Source organism: Neofelis nebulosa, chromosome 3, assembly GCF_028018385.1.
Source record: "Neofelis nebulosa isolate mNeoNeb1 chromosome 3, mNeoNeb1.pri, whole genome shotgun sequence".
NCBI classification, from domain to species: Eukaryota; Metazoa; Chordata; class Mammalia; order Carnivora; family Felidae; genus Neofelis; species Neofelis nebulosa.
The window spans coordinates 28,877,350-28,898,359 of record NC_080784.1 but is presented as its reverse complement, the minus strand read 5'-3'; the positions used below and the strand labels follow the sequence as shown (position 1 = coordinate 28,898,359).

At 44.5% G+C, this 21,010-nt stretch overlaps 1 protein-coding gene and 1 long non-coding RNA gene across 2 annotated transcripts; both read left to right on the top strand.

Moving 5' to 3' along the window:
• Positions 1–740: 740 nt before the first annotated feature.
• Positions 741–1,046, top strand: LOC131506066 (large ribosomal subunit protein eL31-like). Its single transcript, XM_058719692.1, has one exon. The coding sequence runs from the start codon at positions 741–743 to the stop codon at positions 1,044–1,046; it is 306 nt and encodes a 101-aa protein (XP_058575675.1).
• Positions 1,047–5,586: 4,540 nt separating this feature from the next.
• On the top strand, positions 5,587–8,318 carry LOC131506065 (uncharacterized). Its single transcript, XR_009258710.1, has 2 exons — positions 5,587–5,802; positions 7,156–8,318. It is a non-coding gene; the product is annotated as an uncharacterized LOC131506065 (long non-coding RNA).
• The last annotated feature ends 12,692 nt before the right edge of the window (positions 8,319–21,010 follow it).

Genomic DNA, 21,010 nt, shown 5'->3' with positions numbered 1-21,010 from the left:
CTCTGAGCTGCCAGCACAGAGCCCAACGCAGGCACAAGATCATGACCTGAGCCGAAGTCAGATGCTTGACTGAGCCACACAGGCACCCCATCTCCCACCCAACGTTAAAAGTTCTCTTTGTTCTCTTAAGAAAGTCAGCCTTTGGTGGCACCTGGGTGGCTTAGTTGGTTAGGGTCTGACTCTTGATTTCGCCTCAGGGCCTGCTTGGGATTCCCTGTCTCCCTCTCTCTCTGCTCCCCCTCTCAAAAATAAATAAATAAATAAATAAATAAATAAATAAATAAATAAACAAACAAACATTTAAAAGAAAAAAAAAAGTCAGTCTTTAACCAGTTTGTATACACCATTCAGCAAAAGAAAAACCCTGGTAGTTAGCAGAACAGCATATCCCTTGGGAGTGGGGATCTTGGTTCTTTTTACCACCTTATCCGATGAGTTCTTCCTCAATGAACAGAGTCCCTCAAGTATGGGAACTCTATAGCACTCCTAGCACCTTGAATAATGGCCTGGCAAAATAGACTTTTCATAAAGAGTTTGTTGAATTAATTTCATGTATCTTTGTGTACCTTTGTAGAGCCTAAAAAAGATCAACACATGAAATGTGTGCTTGATAAGTGGTCCTTACATAGATGAGTGCCTCACTTCTATTTAGCTCTTACTCAATATTCTGATGCTGGACTAAGCTCTACAATGTATTCAAAATTAGAGGTGATCAGCTTTTCCAACCAGGGCCAGGCAGAATGGCTCCCCCAGAGAAGGGTAGCAAGAAGAAGGGCCATTCTGCCATCATCAAGGTAGTGACCAGAGAATACACTATCAGCATTCACAAGCGCATCCATGGAGCGGGGTTCAAGAAGCGTGCCTCTCAAGCATTCAAAGAGATCTGGAAATTTGTCATGAAAGAGATGGCAACTGCAGATGTGTGCTTTGACACCAGGCTCAACAAAGCTGTCTGGGCCAAAGGAATAAGGAATGTGCTGTACTGTAACCATGTGTGGTTGTCCAGAAAACGTAATAAGGGTGAAGATTCACCAAATAGGCTCTAGGTGTTGGTTATCTACGTACCTGTCACCACTTTCAAAAGTCCACAGACAGTTAATGTGGATGAGAACTAATGGCTGATTGTCAAATAAAGGTATAAAACTGCAACAACAAAAAAATTAGAGGCAATCAAATTAATAATGCACATACTAACAGAATAGAGCATTAATGCAATGTATCTATGGATTAAATTATGTTGCTTTAGTGCTCCATGCTAAGGGTGTGGGCCATTTAGAAGAAAGTTTGGAATTGAGAAGAGCAGTCTAAATTTCCATTTCAAAGATGGTGGAAAGGTAGATAAGCCATGGAAAGGGCTTCATTTCTATGGATAAATGTCTTAAAAAAAATTTTTTTTAATGTTTATTTATATCTGAGAGAGAAAGAGACAGAGCACGAGCAGGGGATGGGCAGAGAGAGAGCAAGACGCAGAATCTGAAGGGGGCTCCAGGCTCTGAGCTGCCAGCACAGAGCCCAACGTGGGGCTTGAACTCACAAACTATGAGTTCATGACCTGAGCCAAAGTTGGACACTTAACCGACTGAGACACCCAGGCACCCCAGTGGATAAATATCTTTAAAAAATGACTATTGGGGGGTGCCTGGGTGGCTCAGTCAGTTAAGTTACTGGCTTTTGGTTTTGGCTCAGGTCATGCTCTCACAGTTTGTGAATTCAGGCCCCACATCTGGGCTCTGCATTGACAGTGTGGAACCTGCTTGGAATTCTCTTTGCTTCTCTCTCTGCCCCTCCCCTGCTTGCATGCTGGAATCAAAATAAATAAATAAACTGAAAAAAGTGATTACTGGGTTAAAAATAAAATTCAGGGGCACCTGGGTGGCTCAGTCACTTAAGCATCTGACTTCGGCTCGGGTCATGATCTCGCAGTTCGTGAGTTCAAGCCCCGTGTCGGGCTCTGTGCTGATAGCCCAGAGCCTGGAACCTGCTTTGGATTCTGTGTCTCCCTGTCTCTCTGCCCCTCCCCTGCTCACACTATCTCTCTGTCTCTCAAAAATAAATAAACATTAAAAAAAATTTTTTTTAAAATAAAATTCAGACTGTGTCTAGACAGGGCCAAAATATTTAATCTAAATAGAATTACCAGATAAAGTACAGGATACCTGATTAATTTGAATTTCAGATAAACTACAAATAATTTTTAGTATAAGTATGTCCTATGCTGATACATAGTAGGTATACATAGGATATACTTATACTAAAAAGTTTTCACTGTTTATCTCAAATTCAAATTTAACTGGGCATCTTACATCTTTATTTGCTGAGTCTGGTGACTCCAAATCTATGGGGAAAAAATATTCAGTGTTTTGTCTAGATATTTGATTGGTGTCTCATCTGGATAAATTAATCCCCTTTTCATATAGATGTTTGTTGTGTAAAGTGTTAAAGGCCCACTTTGTCCCATTCTTACAACTCTTCACTCCTTTCCTCCCTTAACCATAGTGTTCAGTTGAAATAAAAGATTTTTCTTGCACCCCCCCTCCCAGCTCTCAAGGACTCAAGAACAGAGGTTCTGGGTAATTCTGTTATTATTGACTTTCAGTGGAGGTGATATTGATAAAAGGGGTCAAAATGATTACTCTGAATATTGGAGATCTCAAAGTGTGAAAAAACTCAAAGTGAAAAAATCCACTCATCCTTGACATACTTTCCGATCTGAGTCACACAGCCCTGGCCATAGGGACCATTCCAGAAAAGCCGATCTTCAGGAATATGCCCAAAATTCTTCATACTGAATAATGACCAACATGGTCAAAGGAAACAAAGATTCTCTCCATAGAGCAAATCCACAAATGCTGGGAATCAAGGTACAGGATGTTGGTGAAAGTGGAGGGGAGGAAACTGATCAAAATACAGAGGAATCTGTACACTAATAAATAGCTAGAGATGGGCTCGATGCCATTTTGTTGTTGTTGTTGTTGTTGTTGAGAATCATAGGTATACACCTGGGCATTTTATCAACCCGTTTTTTTTTTTTTTTTTTTTTTTTTTAATTTTTTTTTTTTCAACGTTTTTTATTTGTTTTTGGGACAGAGAGAGACAAAGCATGAACGGGGGAGGGGCAGAGAGAGAGGGAGACACAGAATCCGAAACAGGCTCCAGGCTCCAAGCTGTCAGCACAGAGCCCGACGCGGGGCTCGAACTCACGGACCGCGAGATCGTGACCTGGCCGAAGTCGGCCGCTTAACCGACTGCGCCACCCAGGCGCCCCTATCAACCCGTTTTAATTGGAGGTAAGGCCTATCTAGATTAGAGGGAAGTTTGATTTTAAAGGCCCCTTAAGGAAGAATCAGTTTCCTGCAAGTATATATTCTACTTGGAATTAGATTGACCAAGTGGAACTATTAAAAGTCCTATTTTAATGAATAGGTAAGAATAAGGTACGTGGTTAAGATGACAAAGAACCACCCTGAGTGCTGATTGACTTTTTATGGCACCGCTACATGGAGAATGGCTCCAATGGGTAGAGAGAAGCAAAGACACAGAGCATGTGTGCTGTTGAATTCACGTTTCTAGTTCGTTCTAGTAGTCCCTGAGGCCCAGCTGTTTCCCTGTACTTCCCACTGCCGTGTGATCTGCGGTGTGTGTTTGCCTAATAATTTCTCTTTTGGCCTGTGTTAGCTATGTTCCTGCCATTTGTGATAAAAGCATCCTGAATTGCCCCACATGGTATGCCACTGCTGTGCTGTTGCTAGGAGGCTTTTACCCTTAAGAAGCTTACAGTTTTGTCTGTCAACCATAATACAGGGTGGAAAGTTATAAATGCTGCAAGAGGATTCAAGAGCTATAAGAAAGCAAAGGTGGGAAAAATCTCTTCTAGCAAAGAGGGTCTAGGGACAATTTCTTGTCGGTGATGGCTTTTGAGCTTGCCTCTAAGGTAAGATAAGATTTGATCATGTGGCAATGACAGACAGAAGGCCCTCAAGACAGAGAAAATAATGTAAGCAAAGATTTAGTGTCAGACAAAATAGAGTATGTGTGGAAAACAGCCATGCTTGGAAGGTCACATAATTTAGCAGCAACGGGGAAACCTGAAGATTTTTACGCAAGAGAGGAATGTGGTCTTTAGAATAATAAATCCAACACGGGGTTGGAAAGGAGGAAAGGATGGGTTGTGCAGTTAGGAGCTCAGTACAGTGTTCCAAGCTGAAAACAACAAGTGTTCTAATGAGGAGAAGGCTGACAGGGAGTGGAAAGACAGGAGGAAGATCCTTATGTCAGATAATCCCTATGTTGTCTGTAAAGAAGGATCTCAGGAGAGAAAGCAGGGGACAGAGATGAGCTGGGCCTCGGGGAGTGGAGTAAGAGCCTCGGAGGGCTCTGTGTGGGGGATGAGAAGAAGTCAGAGGTGACTAAAACACTGCCAAGGGCCACTGAAGTCTTCCTTGAGGTTAAATAATAGGAACTAGGTGCCTGGGTGGCTCAGTTGGCTAAGTGTCCAACTTTTGGTTTCAGCTCAGGTCGTGATCTCACTATTGGTGAGGTTTGAGCCCTGCATGGGCCTCTGTGCTGCCAGTGTGGAATCTGCTTGGGATTCTCTCTCTCCCTCTCTCTCTGCCCTCCCCCACTCTCTCTCTCTCTCAAAATAAATAAACTTTAATTAACTAATAGGAACTAGAAGTAAAACCAGCAACCAGCCTCCTCAGTTGGTGGTCTTGCACCAGAGGAGAGAAAATGGAAGGCACAGCTTACGCAGCATAGGGACCCCTTGAAGTCTGTGAAAGAGAAACACAGAAGGAATGCTGCAGCGAGAAGCTTACAGAAATGCGTGAGGCCAGGAACGGGCCTCCCCCATCCCCCACCAGGGGATTGCGTAGCTTGAAGGTAAGACATCTCTGGTCTGGGTGAGGACACAAGCAAAGCCTGGAGGACACTCAGAAAACAGTGAGAAGAGAAGTGATAGGATCATTGGTTCAGCAGGAACAAGGGAAGTGAGGTCCTGTAGAGCTGAAAGGAGAATGTCTGGACTCTAGAGCGTGGGCCTGGAGTGGTTCTGTATGATGACCTCTTTGTGTCCTGATGACATAAAATCGGTGGAGATAAAGGTCTCTAGGCCAGAGACGGCTGAGGAACTGTTACAAAAGGATATCTAGGGGGTGCCTGGGTGACTCAGTCAGTTAAGCGTCCTACTCTTGGTTTCAGCTCACGTTGTGATCTCATGGTTCATGAGTTTGAGCCCCATGTTGGGCTCTGCGCTGAGAGTGTGGAGCCTGCTTGGGATTCTCTCTCCCCCTCTCTCTGCCCCTTCCCCACTGGCACTGTCTCTCTCTCGAAATAAATAAATAAACTTAAAACAAAAAAAGGATATCCATAGATGTTTCTAGAAGGGGGGAGGGAGAGAGTAGGACACGTGAAGGCCATCTTAGACAGTGGTAGACAGGAAGGATTGGGAAAGGTGGATGGGCAGAATGGTGTGGACTTGCACAGGGCTCGCTGAGAGTCGATGAGGGAAGACAGAGTCAGGAAAGAAAGAGAAGGAGGGACAAGGAGAGGCGCTTCACGGCCTGTCAGCTTGGAATGGGGAAGGCCGGAGACAGGAGGTATGTGTTGGAATGCAGCACAGGGCGGGGAGGATGGTGTCAGCCTGTAGATAAAGTCAGCTTTTTATTAAGGTGAGGTAATGAAAGGAGCATCTGAAACAAAGATGAAGGATCTGGGATGCTTTATTTCCAAGAGCTGGCTGGTCTCCCTGGGCGCCCTGAGGAGAGCTCAGGCCGAGCTGTGGAGGAACAAGAATGCAGAACGAACGTGAGCTTGGTTGACAACAGTCCACAGTGAGTTTAACAAAGTGAGAGGTGGCTCGAGACTCACACTGATGACCAGGAAGCAGATACAGGAAGATGTATTCTCCCGAAATTCTTTTCAAGATTGTTTTCACTAGTGGGTACATATTCTCCCTCCCACCCTTGAGACCTTTATTTGCTTAGCAAATCCAAGCGTGTGCGTACCTATGCCCATGTGTGTGTGTCCGCGGGCATACGTGTGCATGTATGTGCGTGTGTGCACAAGATAACAACGGCTTACTGCACCTTTGCTATGTTTGGAGATGGGGGCCGGTGTCTCCTTTGTGATCCCTGCAGTAGACAGTTGAGTGTAAAAGATTCCAGAGCAAATAGATGCTTCCCTGACTCTCTTATTCAGCCTGCTGGAAAAGAAACAAAAAAACAAAGCAATGTCAGTTCTGACTGAGAGCTGAAAGTGGAAGCAAAGGTTATCTAAGAACCACCTTAGGAGATAAGCTCAAGTTCCCTTCATGGCATATTCTTTCCAAAGTCTCATGATCTGAAGATTTCTTGCTCCTTTTGTCTTCTCCCTACAGCAGGGGAGAAGGGAGAAGGTGACGGTCCCTCCTCTGGCCCCTTGCTGGGAAGGACACCAATACGAAAATAGAGGGGGACAGACCTTTTTTTTTTTTTAATGTTTATTCATTTTTGAGAGACAGAGAGAGACAACATAAGTGGGGGAGGGACAGAGAGAGAGGGAGGCACAGAATCCGAAGCAGGCTCCAGGTTCTGAGCTGTCGGCGCAGAGACCAATGTGGGGCTCGAACTCACGAACCGCAAGATCATGACCTGAGCACAAGTTGGACACTTAACTGACTGAGCCCCCCCAGGCTCCCATGGACAGACCTTTTTGAACACCCAGCAGTGCCTTGTGATTTGAAGCCTCAGGAAAGCAGCTAAAACAGTAGGGAAGCAAATTAATGCAGTGACAGGAGCAAAGGCATGAGAATGTAAGTGAGCCCCATAAAGGCTGTGTTTGCAAAGTATGTAGGGCTGTACTCACAGATATGTGTGTGTGTGTGTGTGTGTGTGTGTGTGTGTGTGTGCATGCTCATGTGCATATGTGTGTGAACAATCCTCTGCAATAAAACACGTGGTCAGGAAAAATGTCTGCTTTCTTTCATAAACAGAACCAATGTGCCCGGCATAAAAGGGAAGAGCATTTTATTAAGACCTCTTCTGAGAGTACAAAAACCTCTCTCCAAAGATAGGGAAGGGGTTTTCCTTTTTCGTGAAATATAACTGGTTTCCAGATCCAGCTCTCCCTTCACTTTGCCCTGGTTCCAACAGCTTTTCTTTCTGTTGTTATTTTTAACAGAGAACACAAGTTTCCAGTTGACAGAGTCCACGGTCAGTTCCTTCACTGAACATTGCACAAGTGACACAGGCCTCTGGCTGTCCCTGTAAATAAACAGGGCAGGGGACACCGGAGTGTCCCAGCAGGTCCCTCAAAATGCCCCTGCCGGCAGCGTGGCCCTTCCTGGAGCCCCACTTGGGAGGCAAGACGCGGTGGGGCCCCTGCGCCTGAGGCGGCCCGGGTGCGGTCAGCAGAGACCTCTGTCCACACCAGCACTCCTTCGGAATCTGTCCTGTGTTAGTCAGGAATGTTCTTCAGATAAGGAACTGAGCAGAATGCAGGCCCTCAATCAAAGTTATCCAAGGACAGCAGGGATCTTTATCATGTGGCAGGCAAGGGCAGGCATGCTTCTGAGACTCCTCAGCGAGAAACCCGAAAACGACGATGACACAGAATGCACAGACTGAATTGCGGAAGAATGTGGCCAGGGTACTTTCTCCAGGATACCTTTGACCTGGAACTGCAAACAACCACTTATTTCCTTGCCTCGCTCCTCCTATGAGAATGACCCCAAGGGACTGCAGATTACTTAAAGTTATATTTAGCAAGTCATGGAGGCGACTAGTTAGCTCCAGTCAACTAGCCTTCCTTCAGAGGCCTGGATTCCTTCATCTTCTCCCTCTGCCTCCCCTCCTAGTCCTTCCTGCTGGCTGACCCTTAACCCCTTCATGGCTTGAGGAATCCCCTGCTGGCCCCAAACATCCAGAACAAGTGCCCAGGTCCCCATACTTCTCCCTTGGCAGCCTGTAATTCCGCTCGACAGAGTTCTTTCTCTCTTGGAGCCCGAGTATTTTTTGCCATCCAGTGTTTCCTAATAAAATGATGCAAGGACCCTTGGGAAGAGACATGACTCAAGCTTTTATCAGCTCACAGACCGAAGAAATGGGCACAAGTCATGGCTTTGGAGGAGAGAAGACTGGCTGGAGACTGAAGAAGATGACTTCTGGCAAAAACGAGAAGACTGATGACTCCCCAGGATCCACTTTAGTGGAGCAGAAGGAATGAAAAAGAGCATAAACCCACAAGGACAAAGTGAGTGGAAGAGGGCACAGAGGACAGAGTACATGACTTGGTCTCAGCTGTGAATAAAGGTCACGATCGATCGGGGAAACCCTGAACATCGATGTAATCGAAATCTGTGAGAGGGAGGAGGGGGCGCGGGCGGGAGGCAGTGGGGGTGAAGCCCCGGGTCTACATCTGCCGTCTTAGAAAGTCATAGTCCACGGAAACACGGAGAGATGATCTCTGAGCAGGCTTGCATTTTAGAAACGCAGAATAAATGGGGGGGGGGGACCTGAAAAGAGGGGGATTAGAAGCCAAAGGAATGCAGCAAGGACTCTTGCTTTCCTTTCAAATTCTAGAGGTGTTGGGGCATGGGGCTGGCTCAACCGGTGGAGCATGTGACTTGCGATCTCAGGGTCAGGAGTTTGAGCCCCAGGTTGAGTGTAGAGATTACTTAAATAAGTAAGCATTTTTAAAAGTCTCAAATTCTAGCGGTGTTTAGTTTTTTAGACCATGTGATGTGTTTCTTTTTCCATGAGAAAAATTAAAACGTAGAAACGTGACAGAAATGAGATGGAGTAAGAGGGAATGCCTGGGATTTCAAGTTCCTCCCCAGGGCTGGCTGGGCTGGCGTGTTCCTGACCCTGAGCCACGCAGAGACTGACTCCACCACACCCTTGAGAGGAGGGCAGAAGGCCCTGCCAGTGCTTTTCCGAAGTGTGACTTAGAATTCTCCGGAGTCCTTGTTTGGCTTGAAAGGGGGCAAAACTGGGGTGAACCCGGAGGACTGGAAAGCTGCAGGTCTGCGGGGCGGGAGAGAGGGAAAAAGGAACTTGCAAAAGGCCAGTTCCAGCCGAAGAATTTGCATCTTCTTTGCTTCCCAGGGATTTCTGTTTTCCAAGTTCGCTGGGGCCACAAACCAGGCCCCTCGGCCTTCCGGTGACGGCTCCCGCGCCGCGACTGCACTTGGGGACTCAGCAGCACCTGCAGGGGGCACCGCACCGCGGAACTGACGTGCCGGGGAGGGCGGGGCCTGGGCCGGCAGGGCCCAGGGGCTCCGAGCCTCTTCCAGGACCCCACAGGCCCCTGTGCTCCGGTGTCTGGGGAGCTTGGCCTGGGTGGGCGAGCAGGTCGTCGACTCTGCAAACCCAGCTCCCCCCTATAGCCCTCCCACTGCTTCTCCTTAAAGCTAAGAAGTGCAGTAAATAAACCCCGGGACCTGGCTGCCAGGATCCCCAGGCTGTAACTCACAAACTACCACCCCTCAGCATCATCCCCCTGGCAGGAATGATGCCTAGGGGGAAAACAAATTGCAACACTGTGCATGGGTAGGACTTGCAAAATGCATCAAATGAGATAGTATAAGGAACTCAGCAAAGCCCCCCAATATCCAGCACTAAAGAAAATCTTAGTTATGACTATGATAATTATTAGCACCTACTTTGGCTGCGAAATGTGCTAGAAACGGTGATACTTTTACGCTGTATTCTCTTACCGCAATACACGCTTTTCATCTTCTAATTTTTAAAAGCTTAATAAATCCATTGTTTGATTATAAACAAATCCCTGGATTCCAGACCTTTCAGCTTTGTAATGCATGAGAAATGAAAGGGCCTATGTTGCCCAAACAAGCTGAAAGGAGAGTTGATAACCTTCTGGACAAAGGTTATCCTTTGTCTTTGTTCTGGACAAAGAGAGCTGTCTCTTTGTCCTACAGCTGACTAGACCTTCCGACTACCAGTCCTTGAAGACGATGTAATATTCTACTGAGCGAACCTGTCACGTTTTTTTAATAATCATTCCCCAAGTGCTGAACATTTAGATTGTTTCTTACTTTTCAAAGTATTTATGATGCTGGATGAACATTTTTGTTCAAAAGGCTTTTTTCCCCCCATATTTAAGATTATTTCCTGTGTTAGAGTCACTACAGGGAAATATTTAAGGGGAATGAAGAGTGTAAAGGGCTCTTGAATTTTATTCCCTAGGTGTTGTACTAATTTATAGTCTTACTGAGACTATTCCCATTTTATTGAACTCTTGCTAACATCAAATGCTATCATTTTAATATTTAATATTAAAAAAATACTTGTATTTATTTATTTATTTATTTATAAATGCTTATTTATTTTTGAGAGAGAGAGGGACACAGCATGAGTGGGGGAGGGGCAGAGAGGGAGACACAGAATCTGAAGTAGGCTCCAGGCTCTGAGCTGTCAGCACAGACCCTGATGCGGGGCTCAAACTCAAGAATTGTGAGATCATGACATGAGCTGAAGTCTCACACTTAACCGGCTGAGCAACCCAGGTGCCCCCATTTCAAAAATAATTTAATTATTTTTGAAAGAAAATGGCATTTTCTTTTAATAATATTTCTTAAATTACTAGTGAGTTTGAACATTTTCTTATATGCCTGCTAATTCATTTTGAATCTTCTGTTCATATTCTTAAAGCAATTGTGCCTCTTTGGGACCAAATATGATAAATATAAATATTGATTATCCAGATCCTAAAACATCATACTGTTAATTACTTGACTTTTATTGTTTTATTTTTATTTTTTGCATTATTTTCCTACTTTGCCTCAACAAGCCCTTATGGCTTATTGGTCACAATTTTTAAAATTATGAAACAGTTCATGTATACAAAGGTATATGTTATACATGTGAAGGTATAAACATTAATTTTCAAATGAGATAATTAGGGGTGCCTGGGTGGCTCTTCGGTTAAGCATTGGAGTCTTCATTTTGACTCAGGTCATGATCTCACAGTTCAAGAGTTTGAGCCCCACCTGGGGTTCTCTGCTGTCAGCGCAGAGCCTGCTTCAGATCCTCTGTCTCTCTCGCTCTCTGCCCCTCCCCCACTCTCGAAAAATAAACATTTAAAAAAATAAAATAAGATAATTAAAGTATTAAATAAAATGCTTGTAAAAACATTAGACTTTCACTTATTGCTATGATGGAACCAGAGTTCAGAGTTCCCATCCTACCTTAACCAATTAAAAACATGGGGGAAAATATATGGAAAAAAGCAAACCATTTTTCGGGCACTAGACAGCAGACAGTGTCTTGACAGTGACCCTTGAGAGAATGCAAATGAATGAGATGAGCCCTAAAATCACCCTCTTTATTACCTGGAGAGAAATTCCAGGCCAAACCATAGGGAGAAGGAATCTAAGCACATCCTGAGCTGAGGAGACAGAACTGAGAATGTGGGGAGGCCAAGGCAGCTAGAATTTGTAGGGTGGAGGACTGTAGAGGACAGAGTTGCCTAGAGAGGGCGCTCTAGAACCTGCCATTGGTACTTTGGATTTCTGCTGCATGCCTTTCACGGCAGGACACTAAATGAAGCTGGAGGAAGTTGTTGGGGGAGTTCTTTTTGTGATTCTTTTTTCTTTTTTTCAAGATCTGCTTTATTAGTTTTTAAATGTTTATTTATTTTTGAGGAGGGGGAGGGGCAGAGAGAGAAGGAGACAAAGGATCTGAAGCAGGCCCTGTGCTAACAGCAGAGAACCCCAGGTGGGGCTCGAAATCATGATGACCGGAAATGATGAGCGGAAATCAGACGCTTAACTCACTGAGCCACCCAGGTGCCCTTCTTTTATTCTTGCAACTTCTTCCAAGTTTGAAATTGTTTCAAATTTCAAAATAGAAAGGTGTTTTAAGTGAAAGGATGTTAAATGGTATATCATGCTAACATTTACCAAGAGAAAGGGGGAGTGTCTGTATTAATATCACACAAAGTAGATTTCAGAGCAAAGACTTGCCAGAGATAAAGAGTATCTTTTTATAATAGCAGTGGAGTCAATTCAACAAGAGCACATAACAATCCCAAGCATTTATGCCCCATGGATATTTATTTCCAGTATCTTTATATTATAAATATGGTGACAAAATTCACATGTGCAATAAGGCAATTTATTATAGGTGAATTTTGTGTCTGTCTTGAATCTCCATTCTCTGTGATATCAAGAGACAGAATACTCAGCTGTAGATATTTTCAGTCATTTGAGGTTTAAACTTGGCCATTTTGTATTTTCCTTCACTCTCTACCTCTACAGAGATGATTCAAGTTCCAGGGCTTGATGTGGTGGCGGCAGCTGGTCCTTCATCATGGGCTCACCCAGGTCACTCCTGAGGTGTGCCGTTTCCCATCTGGTCTTGTTATCACATCTGTCTTCCGGGCATGCATCCTTGACATCCATATCTTAAGATGGTCTCTGGTTGTTTGTCCATGCACTCTATACCCTCATTGTAACGAACATGGGCTATTAGAACTGGAGAAAAATTGGAAGGTCACCTCGGCTGTTTCTGTCTAAGCCTACTCTGTTGGTTCACGGGGTTCCAGTAGAAAGTGGGCATAAAATCTGTCCACTCTTGGACTCCAATAATGTATATGGAATTCTATTGTTGAGTGAGCATTAAAGAGGGAACAGGGTGCCAAGACCAAATTAAGAGGTGAGCAGCATCTTATTCTCTTATGGTCTCTTTAACTCTCTTCCTCTAGCCTGGGAATCCTTGTCTGGCCCTCCCAGGGAGTGATATAGTCCAGCTCTTTATCTGCTCTCTTTCTAGTCAATTGTTTATGGCACAAATTTTAGATTCTTTCATAGTTTTGACACTAAAAAACTAAGTTTTTGAAACGAGAAACTCCTTTATGTCTCAAAATGTCCGTTAAAAATTAGGTTTCCATTCTTTCCAAATACTTCAGGGATAGATCATTATTTAGTTTTCTTAGTCGCTTAAACCAATACGTGTTTATTTTCTTAATCAGAAGTTGAATGCAGGTCTCACTTGGCTAAAGTCAAGGTGTTGGTAGGGGTGTGTTTCTTCTGGAGGCTCTAGGGGACCATCTTGCCTTTGGCATCTCCTAGAGCAGCCCACATCCATTGGCATGTGGCCCCTTTCTCCCCCCAAAGTTACCGGCACAGAGCTGAGTCCTGCTCATGCCGCCATCTCTCTGGTTCTCTCTTCTGCCTCCTTCTTCCATTTATCAGGATCTTGGTGATTACATCGGGTGCAGCACGATAGTGTCATCTCAAGATCAACTCATTGGCAAACGTAATTCCATTTGAAACTTCATTTCCCCTTTGTCATATAACCTAGTATGTTTATAGGTTCCAGGAACTAGGGCATGGACATCTTAAGGGGGGGGGGGCATTATTATGCTCACCACAGGCAGGCTTAGCTTCAGCCAATTAACACGATCCATTCCTCTGGCTACAGTCTTTGATGTATAGTTACAGGCACACAGCCTTATCCTGGTATACAGTCATTGGTATAGCCATAGATGTATAGCCTGATCCAGTCCAATTAGACTGAATGTCAACTCTAGCTAAGAATGCTGGGACAGGAGGACTCTCCCTCTTCTTCTAGACCTGGCCTGCCCAGTACAGTAGCCAGTAGCTACTTGGGCAATTGAGCACTTGAAATGCAAGCAGTGTGACTGAGATGTTCTGTTAAGTGTAGAATACACACGGAGCATTGAAGGCTTAGTACAGAAGAAAACATATGTAGGATATGCTATCAATAATTTTTTTAAGTTTATTTATTTATTCTGAAAGACAGAGAGACTGTGCACACACTCCCCTGCGCGAGCAGGGGAGGGGCAGAGAAAGAGGGAGTGAGAGAGAATCCGAGCAGGCTCTGCACTGACAGTGTGGAGCCTGAACCCACAAACTAGGAGATCATGACCTGAGCCAAAACCAAGAGCCAGCTGCTTCACCAGCTGAGCCACCCAGATGCCTCTGTTATCAATCATTTTTAAATGATTTCATGTTGAGATAATATTTTGTAGATATTAGGTTAAACAGAATATATTATTGGAATTAATTTCACTCTTTCCTTCTTGTTTTTTTAAACATGACTACCAGAAACTTAAATCACACACTGTGGCTTGCGTTATATTTCTACTGGGCAAGGCTGTACTAGATGGTGTTGAGAATAGAAGTGAAGGCTGGGACTACCATAGCAATTTTTGTCTGTGTGTGGGAAGTCAGCTTTGGATGAAGCTGCAGGTGAAGCAGGCAGAGCCGAGAGAGACAGAAATTGGCTACTTGATAACATCACTGGGCCACTGGTTCAACCAACCGCGAGCCATCCAACCATAATCTTTCCTCTCTAACGTCCCCACAGACTTTCTATCCCCTCCTCCTCAGCCCTACAAGTCAACACTCGCCCTTCCACTCAGAGACTGCCTGTGTTAATGTTTATTCTTCCTAACTGAAGCCAACATTCTATTCCGGAATGTGTAACTCAAATTGAGTTGAAGTCAAGAAGTACAACAATCATTACATCATCCTGTGAGCAGCGTCCAGGATGTGTTTGCTCGCAAGACAGAGCAGCGGGGAGGGGTGACTTCCCACTTCCTTCTTCTGGCACCTTCTTGATTTCACAGTCCCTCCGCTCATCTTCCAGACTTTGGAGGATTTGATCCCTCTCCTCACACGGCCATTGCCAACTCATTCTCACAGCATATAGCTGCCAGCTCCTTGAAGATGAAGCCCTGTGGCTTCCCTTGCCGTTTTGCACTTCCTGGCCTTTTTGACCCCTTCAGCTTTGGTCTGTTCTGCGACTTCCACTGTGTAGGATTCTTTTCAATGCTATAGGACTGAGCAAGTTCATGGTCAGCACCAGCAGCTCAAGTTGTTCTGTAAGCCTCCTGTTATTGCTGTCTCCTTCCGTTCCAATGGCCTTAAAGCTGTGTCTGTCTGCCCCTAAGCAAACTCTAGGATGCCTTAGAAAACTGTAGACAAGTTTTCAAAATTAGAATAAAGCTTTGCCAATAACAATACAGAAATCCCATGGGCGTAAGGTGAGAATGTCACAATAACAAAAACAGCATGAGGCTCAAAGCAAAAGCCCACCGGAGCAGCCATGTGCTCTTGCTTCAAAAGTCGTCCAAGCCTGGCAAGCTTTGTGTCCCCAAACATAACGCAAAATTTTCTGTGTCTCTAATGTTGTATTGTGCACCAGACTAACATTGACCCAGTTTACCTTTATTTCTAGGGAGGCTTTTGTTATGGGGGTGAGGGCAGGGAGGAATCACAGATCTGAGATACGGATATTCTAGGATATTTTCTATGTCATTGCATGCTATTTTTTGCCAAAAAAAAATTAAATAGCTTTTTAACAATTCAGAGGTTATTTCATTTATGAATAGAAGTAAGATTAAAATTATTCAAAGACCTTATAAAGACTCTATGACTAAAACAGGCTGTATTAGAAGTTAGAAGTGGGATTTTGCCATTGTTTGATTGCATTATGGCCAGGGGCACAGGACTTCCTCAAGCCTGTGGCTCACACCTCCAAGGGGCTGATCTGCTGGGAAGAAAAGTCTAATGGGAAACAAAGCATGACTTGGTAATCGTCGGCCAAGTCCTCCATACTCCCAAATTGGGTCGCGTTGGTGAACGTGGGTTGGAGAATGTGGCTGAGGCCAGGATGACACAGTGGGACTTTCTGTTCTCTGCCCTCTTGCCCCTAAGATGGCCTCAACAGAGCTGCCTTAAGCTAACAGACCCACCCCAGTGCAGGGAGAGAGGAGCAAGGACAGAGAGACTTGGCCAGACTTGACCACTCAGGGAAACTGAAATTGACCCTTTCTTCTGCTTATTATCTCAGCAAGCAGGAGGCAGAAAGGGCCTAACAGTGCCTGGAAGAGGAAGCTGCTTCAGAGAGTGCTTACCACAGGGGAGCAGAAAGTGTGAGGGGGAGTGCCATGGTGCCATAAATGACAACTTTTATTTTTTTATTTTTTTTATTTTTTATTTATTTTTTTTTTGTTGTTGTTTTTTTAAATGACAACTTTTAAAATGCCTCATGATGAATCATCAAATTTACCCTCCCTCTGCATAAAGCAGAGCTGGGGAGGGGCACAGAGAGGGGCCAAAAGGTGAGCTGGGGGGAGTCTGCTCTCTGAAAGTCAATACTTAGCATGGAACCTCATACCTAGGAGTAAACTAGCAGCTATTTGCTACTTGTTTGTGGAATGAGCATCTTTGTTCTTATTTATTATGGAGTTATCAACTTGTACCTTCATGCAATGCTTAACTGAGTGTTTGTAATTAAAAATACTTTTTTGTGTGTTTTATTTATTTTTGAGTGAGTGCATGAGCAGGGGTGGGGCAAAGAGAGAGGGAGGGACAGAGGATCTGAAGTGGGTTCTGTGCTGACAGCAGTGAGCCCAATACAGGGCTTGAATTCCTGAACTGTGAGATCATGGCCTGAGCTGAAGTCAGGCACTCAACTGACTAAGCCACCCAGGAGCACCTGTAATTCTTTTTAGAGAATTTTTTTTTTTTTTTTAATTTTTAGAGACAGAGTGTACGAGGGGGCAGAAAGGAGAGAGAAAGAGAATCTTAAGCAGGCTCCATATGGAGCCCGATGCAGGGCTAATCCCACAACCCTGGGATCATGACCCGAGCCAAAATCAAGAGTTGGACGCTCAACTCACTGAGCCACCCAGGTGCCCCAAGCATTTGTAATTTTTAAGCTATAATATCTAGCTCTTCCCTTCAAAGAGGTTGTAATCTAATTGAGACGATACATAAACACAAAAAATTTTATTTGTAAAGATTGACTTAAATGCTGAAGAGAATACTATAAGACATAAAGCAGCCTACGGCTGCTCTCCGGTAAGTTTTAAAGACAATACTTACTGAAGCCTTTCCAAAGAAGGATGACCACTGAGTGAGGCTGGCCAGGGAGAGGCCGGGGGAAATGAGATTTCAGCTGGACCTTATAAGACAGTAGTTACAAGTCAGAAAAGAGAAGGGAAGTTGGGAGAATGTTCCAGGAAAGTATAGGGAGGACCAAGGTTGATTCCAGAGACAGTGAGTAAAATCATTTGACCAGAGCAGAGAGTTCTTCAGAAGAACTGTGGAAGGTTGGATTGACAGGTTATGTTGGCATCACATTTTGAAGGAGTTTACATGCCAGGCTAAGGGATTTGGACTTTATTTCTAGGCAATCAGAAGCCATTCAAGGCTTCTAAGCAGAGTTACAACAAGATCAAAGGGGAGTTAAAACCAAGTCTTTGGAAAATAAGGTTTAAAAGTAATGATATAATAGTGTTAGGATCGTGGGTATGTTTTTCTTCTCTATTAACATTCTGCAATGATTCAGTTTTTATCATTCAAAATTATAATCAAGTCTTTTCTTGCTAAAAAGTAGAAGTGATTTTCTTCTTGGTCTCTCTATGCTGTGTTTCCTCTTTGAGAGCCTTCTTGGTTTTAAGCATTTGTTTTCAATTTGCAATAAGTTGAGGTGTCAGACTAACTTGCTGTCCCTCTTGTGATTCCTGAACAATAGAGTGTGGACATCCCCTTACCATAGGCATAAGATCTCCACTGCACTTAGCTAGAGAGTCCCTTGCCATCGGAGATCATGAGTTGCTCCTACAAACACCTAATTAGAAAATTTTGTTTCTCTTCTTCCATAATCTCATCAGCAGAAAGGAGTAGATCTTTCTAAGTCAGTTCATTTCCCCACCAAATACACAGAGAGAACTCATTGGCTTTTTACTGGACTCCTGTCCCGGCATGTAGTACAAGGGTCTCTTCTAAGAAGTTATGCTGGGGGGCATCTGGGTGGCTCAGTTGGTTGAGCATCAGACTCTTGATTTCAGCTCAAGTCATGATCTCAGGGTCGTGGGACCCAGCCCTGTGTTGGGTGAGGAGCCTGCTTAAGATTCTCTCTCCCTCTCTCTCTCTGTCCCTTTCCCACTCGTGTTTGCGCTCTCTCTCTCTCTCTCTCTCTCCCTCTCAATAAATACATAAATAAATAAATAACCAGATAAATAAAAATCAGATGCTATGCTGGGAAGGTATCCATGCTGCCAACCACAGAGCTGACGGTGTGGTAGTGTGGTGGCTTTGCGACGTCAGCCTGGCTGAGCTGCCCTACGTACCCACTACTCTCCTTCCCGTATGTTTCTAGCTGGGGTTGGCCACAAAAGGGATCTGCGCGAGAACTGGAAGATGGGAGTGGAGCAGTAGCCATGTCTACTCTCGGAAGGTCCAGGCAAGCCAGTCCCTATCACGGCACACGCCGGTTTTTGTGGATCCAGTGGCTCCATTGTAGGGAGGGAAGCAGACTGGCAAATGCCGCAGCTCCCATGGGCTCTCTTTCTCAGCTCTTCCACATCCTAGACCTAGGCCAGGTCCCAGTGTGGCACCATTGCCAGAGCACCGGCCTCTCCTACAGGTCCTCCATGGTGATGGAGTCAGGGGCTTGGAGCCGGGGTTCCGGTGAGAGGCAGATATGCTTTCAATTGCCCCTCCTGTCTGCCATTTTGCACTCGTCTTTCCTTCCCACCGCTCTGCCTAGCACGTGGCCCCAGGCACAGGAGGAACAGCTGGACTGAGACTGTTTCACCCGCTCTCTCAGTTGAGTTAAATCTCTACAATAAATCCCTTATTTGATGTCACTCCTAGTGGTTCTGCTTCTCGAGTTAGTGCTACCTCGTACATGAGGTTTTCCCCCAAACCAGTCATGATACCCCTAGATTATATGGAGACACTTAGTACGGTAAAAAGAGCACAAGTTGGGAGGTCAGATAAGTGTCACAATTTCATCTTTTCAACCAACTTGCTGTGTGACTTTAGTAATGTCACTTAACCCTCCAAATCTTGGTCTCATCGCTGTTTTTTTTTCCTATTTTTTTTTAATGTTTATTTATTTTTGAGAGAGTGAGAGAGACAGACTGTGAGCAGGGGAGGGGCAGAGAGAGGGAGACACAGAATCCAAAGCAGGCTCCAGGCTCTGCGCTGTCAGAACAGAGGCCAACGCAGGGCTTGAACTCACAACCTGAGCCGAAGTTGGGTCGGAAGTTAACCGACCGAGCCACCCAGGTGGCCCCTCATCACTGGTTTCAAGGGGGTTTTGACTAGGTGGTCTCTAAAGAGGTTCCCAAGTTTAAACATACAAGTGAACATATGATATCAAAGTTTATTTTTAAGAGTTTCTGAACTCTTTAAAAGCACTTGTGAAAATTACACTGTAACAGAACTATTACTGACTGGTTAATTCCAAATTTTATGACGATTCTTCTGCTACTCAGTTATGGTAAACACTTTCTGGGGCACATGCAAAATTCACAATTCTTCGTTCTTTGGGAACTGCCCCTGGTGCATTAGGGTAGGTCCCAGGCAGCCATGTTACTATTATATGGCCGCCTCCTCCCCTCGGCTGTTACTAACTAGACCAGAGGTGGACACCTGGCCCAAGGTGGACCTCAGGTTCTCCCTCCTGGAATTGAGAATTGGGACCAGAAAATTGCTGGTCAGCCTCTGTTGGTGCCCCAACCCCCAGAAACACTGGGGTGGCCATGTTCCCATATTCCTCCACGAGGTCCAGAGAGGCAGGAAAAATGTGTCTGAGTTGAGAAAGACAGTGAGGCATGTGCCCACAGAGAAGCAAAGAAAAGAGGTATAGAGAAAGAGTCCTATTGGTTTCTGGTCCTAGCCTGGCTGCATTCCTGCCCTTGGTTCCTTGAGACAACCTGTGGTTTTATTTTTTCCTCCTTTCTGTTTATGCTGGCTCAGGTTCATCTTTATTACCTGTCCTCAAAGAACTTTAACTGATAAGTCAGTAGGAATATCTGGGGTGTTTTTTTTTTTTTATAGAAATTAGTTTAAAACTGCTTATTGATTCTTATTATGCTTCTTCATTCAAAGCAGAAACTTTGGTTTTGAAAAATTACACAGCCCTGTTAGAAAATGGACATTTTTGAACCGCTAATGATATTTATCTGATAGCAACGGTAAAAACTATTTCCTTAGCATCAGCCTCTTGCTCTGTGGCAAACAGTCATTAACCCTCCAACTGAACATTCTCCTACAAACACATAATGAATCATTAACGGTCTCATATTGGAGCACTGGGCTTGGCACATAAAGGTAAGGTTCAGGTCCCAGTACTGCCATTCACTACCTGTGTGCTCTTGGGTAAGGGCATAAGGTCTCTGGCCCTCAAATATTCCATCTACTGCATAGAAACAATCCCTTCTTTACAATGTTGCCGCGTCATTTAAATGAACTGCTACATGCCAAAACACTATAAATCATAAAGCTCTTTACTAATGTGAATTTGGAATACTGAATATTTGAACAACTGTGTTGACGTATAGTAGAAAACACAAGCAAGAGAAGGAAGACAAAGGAAATACTGTCAGACAATGGGCTTTCAAGTGGAGTGCCAAAACCTCAATGGAAAATTCCCTTCTCCACCCAGTTTAGCTAAAATAAGAGTGACTGTAATAACAGAAATGAACTCCTTCTTCATGTTTACACTAAGGTAGAGAAGTAATGTTGTTCTTTCCTACAATCCAATCATGCAAACATGGGTATAAACAGAAATTCTAGCATACAGACTCAAAGACATGTTTCTAGAGTTTTAGCTCAATGAATGTGACACATCATCTATATATACAAACACTTCTATGAATGTACATAACACCCTATATATGGTATACACATATTTACATGGATGGCGAAGATTCCAGAGTGAGAGGCTAACTGGGATAACCGCTGGGAACCCAGACATGTTCAGGCACGCCTGAAGGGCCTGGATGTGAGACCACCCAGGATCTATTTACGTGAGGACCCGAGATGAGGTACACAAGGGACAATGATGGGACATGCTGGACACAGAGTAGACCCCCAAGAATAGGATCACCTGCCTTTGGGAAACAGAAATCTGCAAAGCCCTCCTTGCCCCAGACCAATGTGTCCATAGAGGAAGAGGGGCCATAGGTGCAAGCCTGTTGGCCCTAGAACTGCAGTTTAGGGTGGCAGGGACAGCCAGTTCCCTACAGT

Excerpts from the sequence above, each read along its gene's own strand:
- LOC131506066 (XM_058719692.1), top strand. The coding sequence starts at position 741 with ATGGCTCCCCCAGAGAAGGGTAGCAAGAAGAAGGGCCATTCTGCCATC.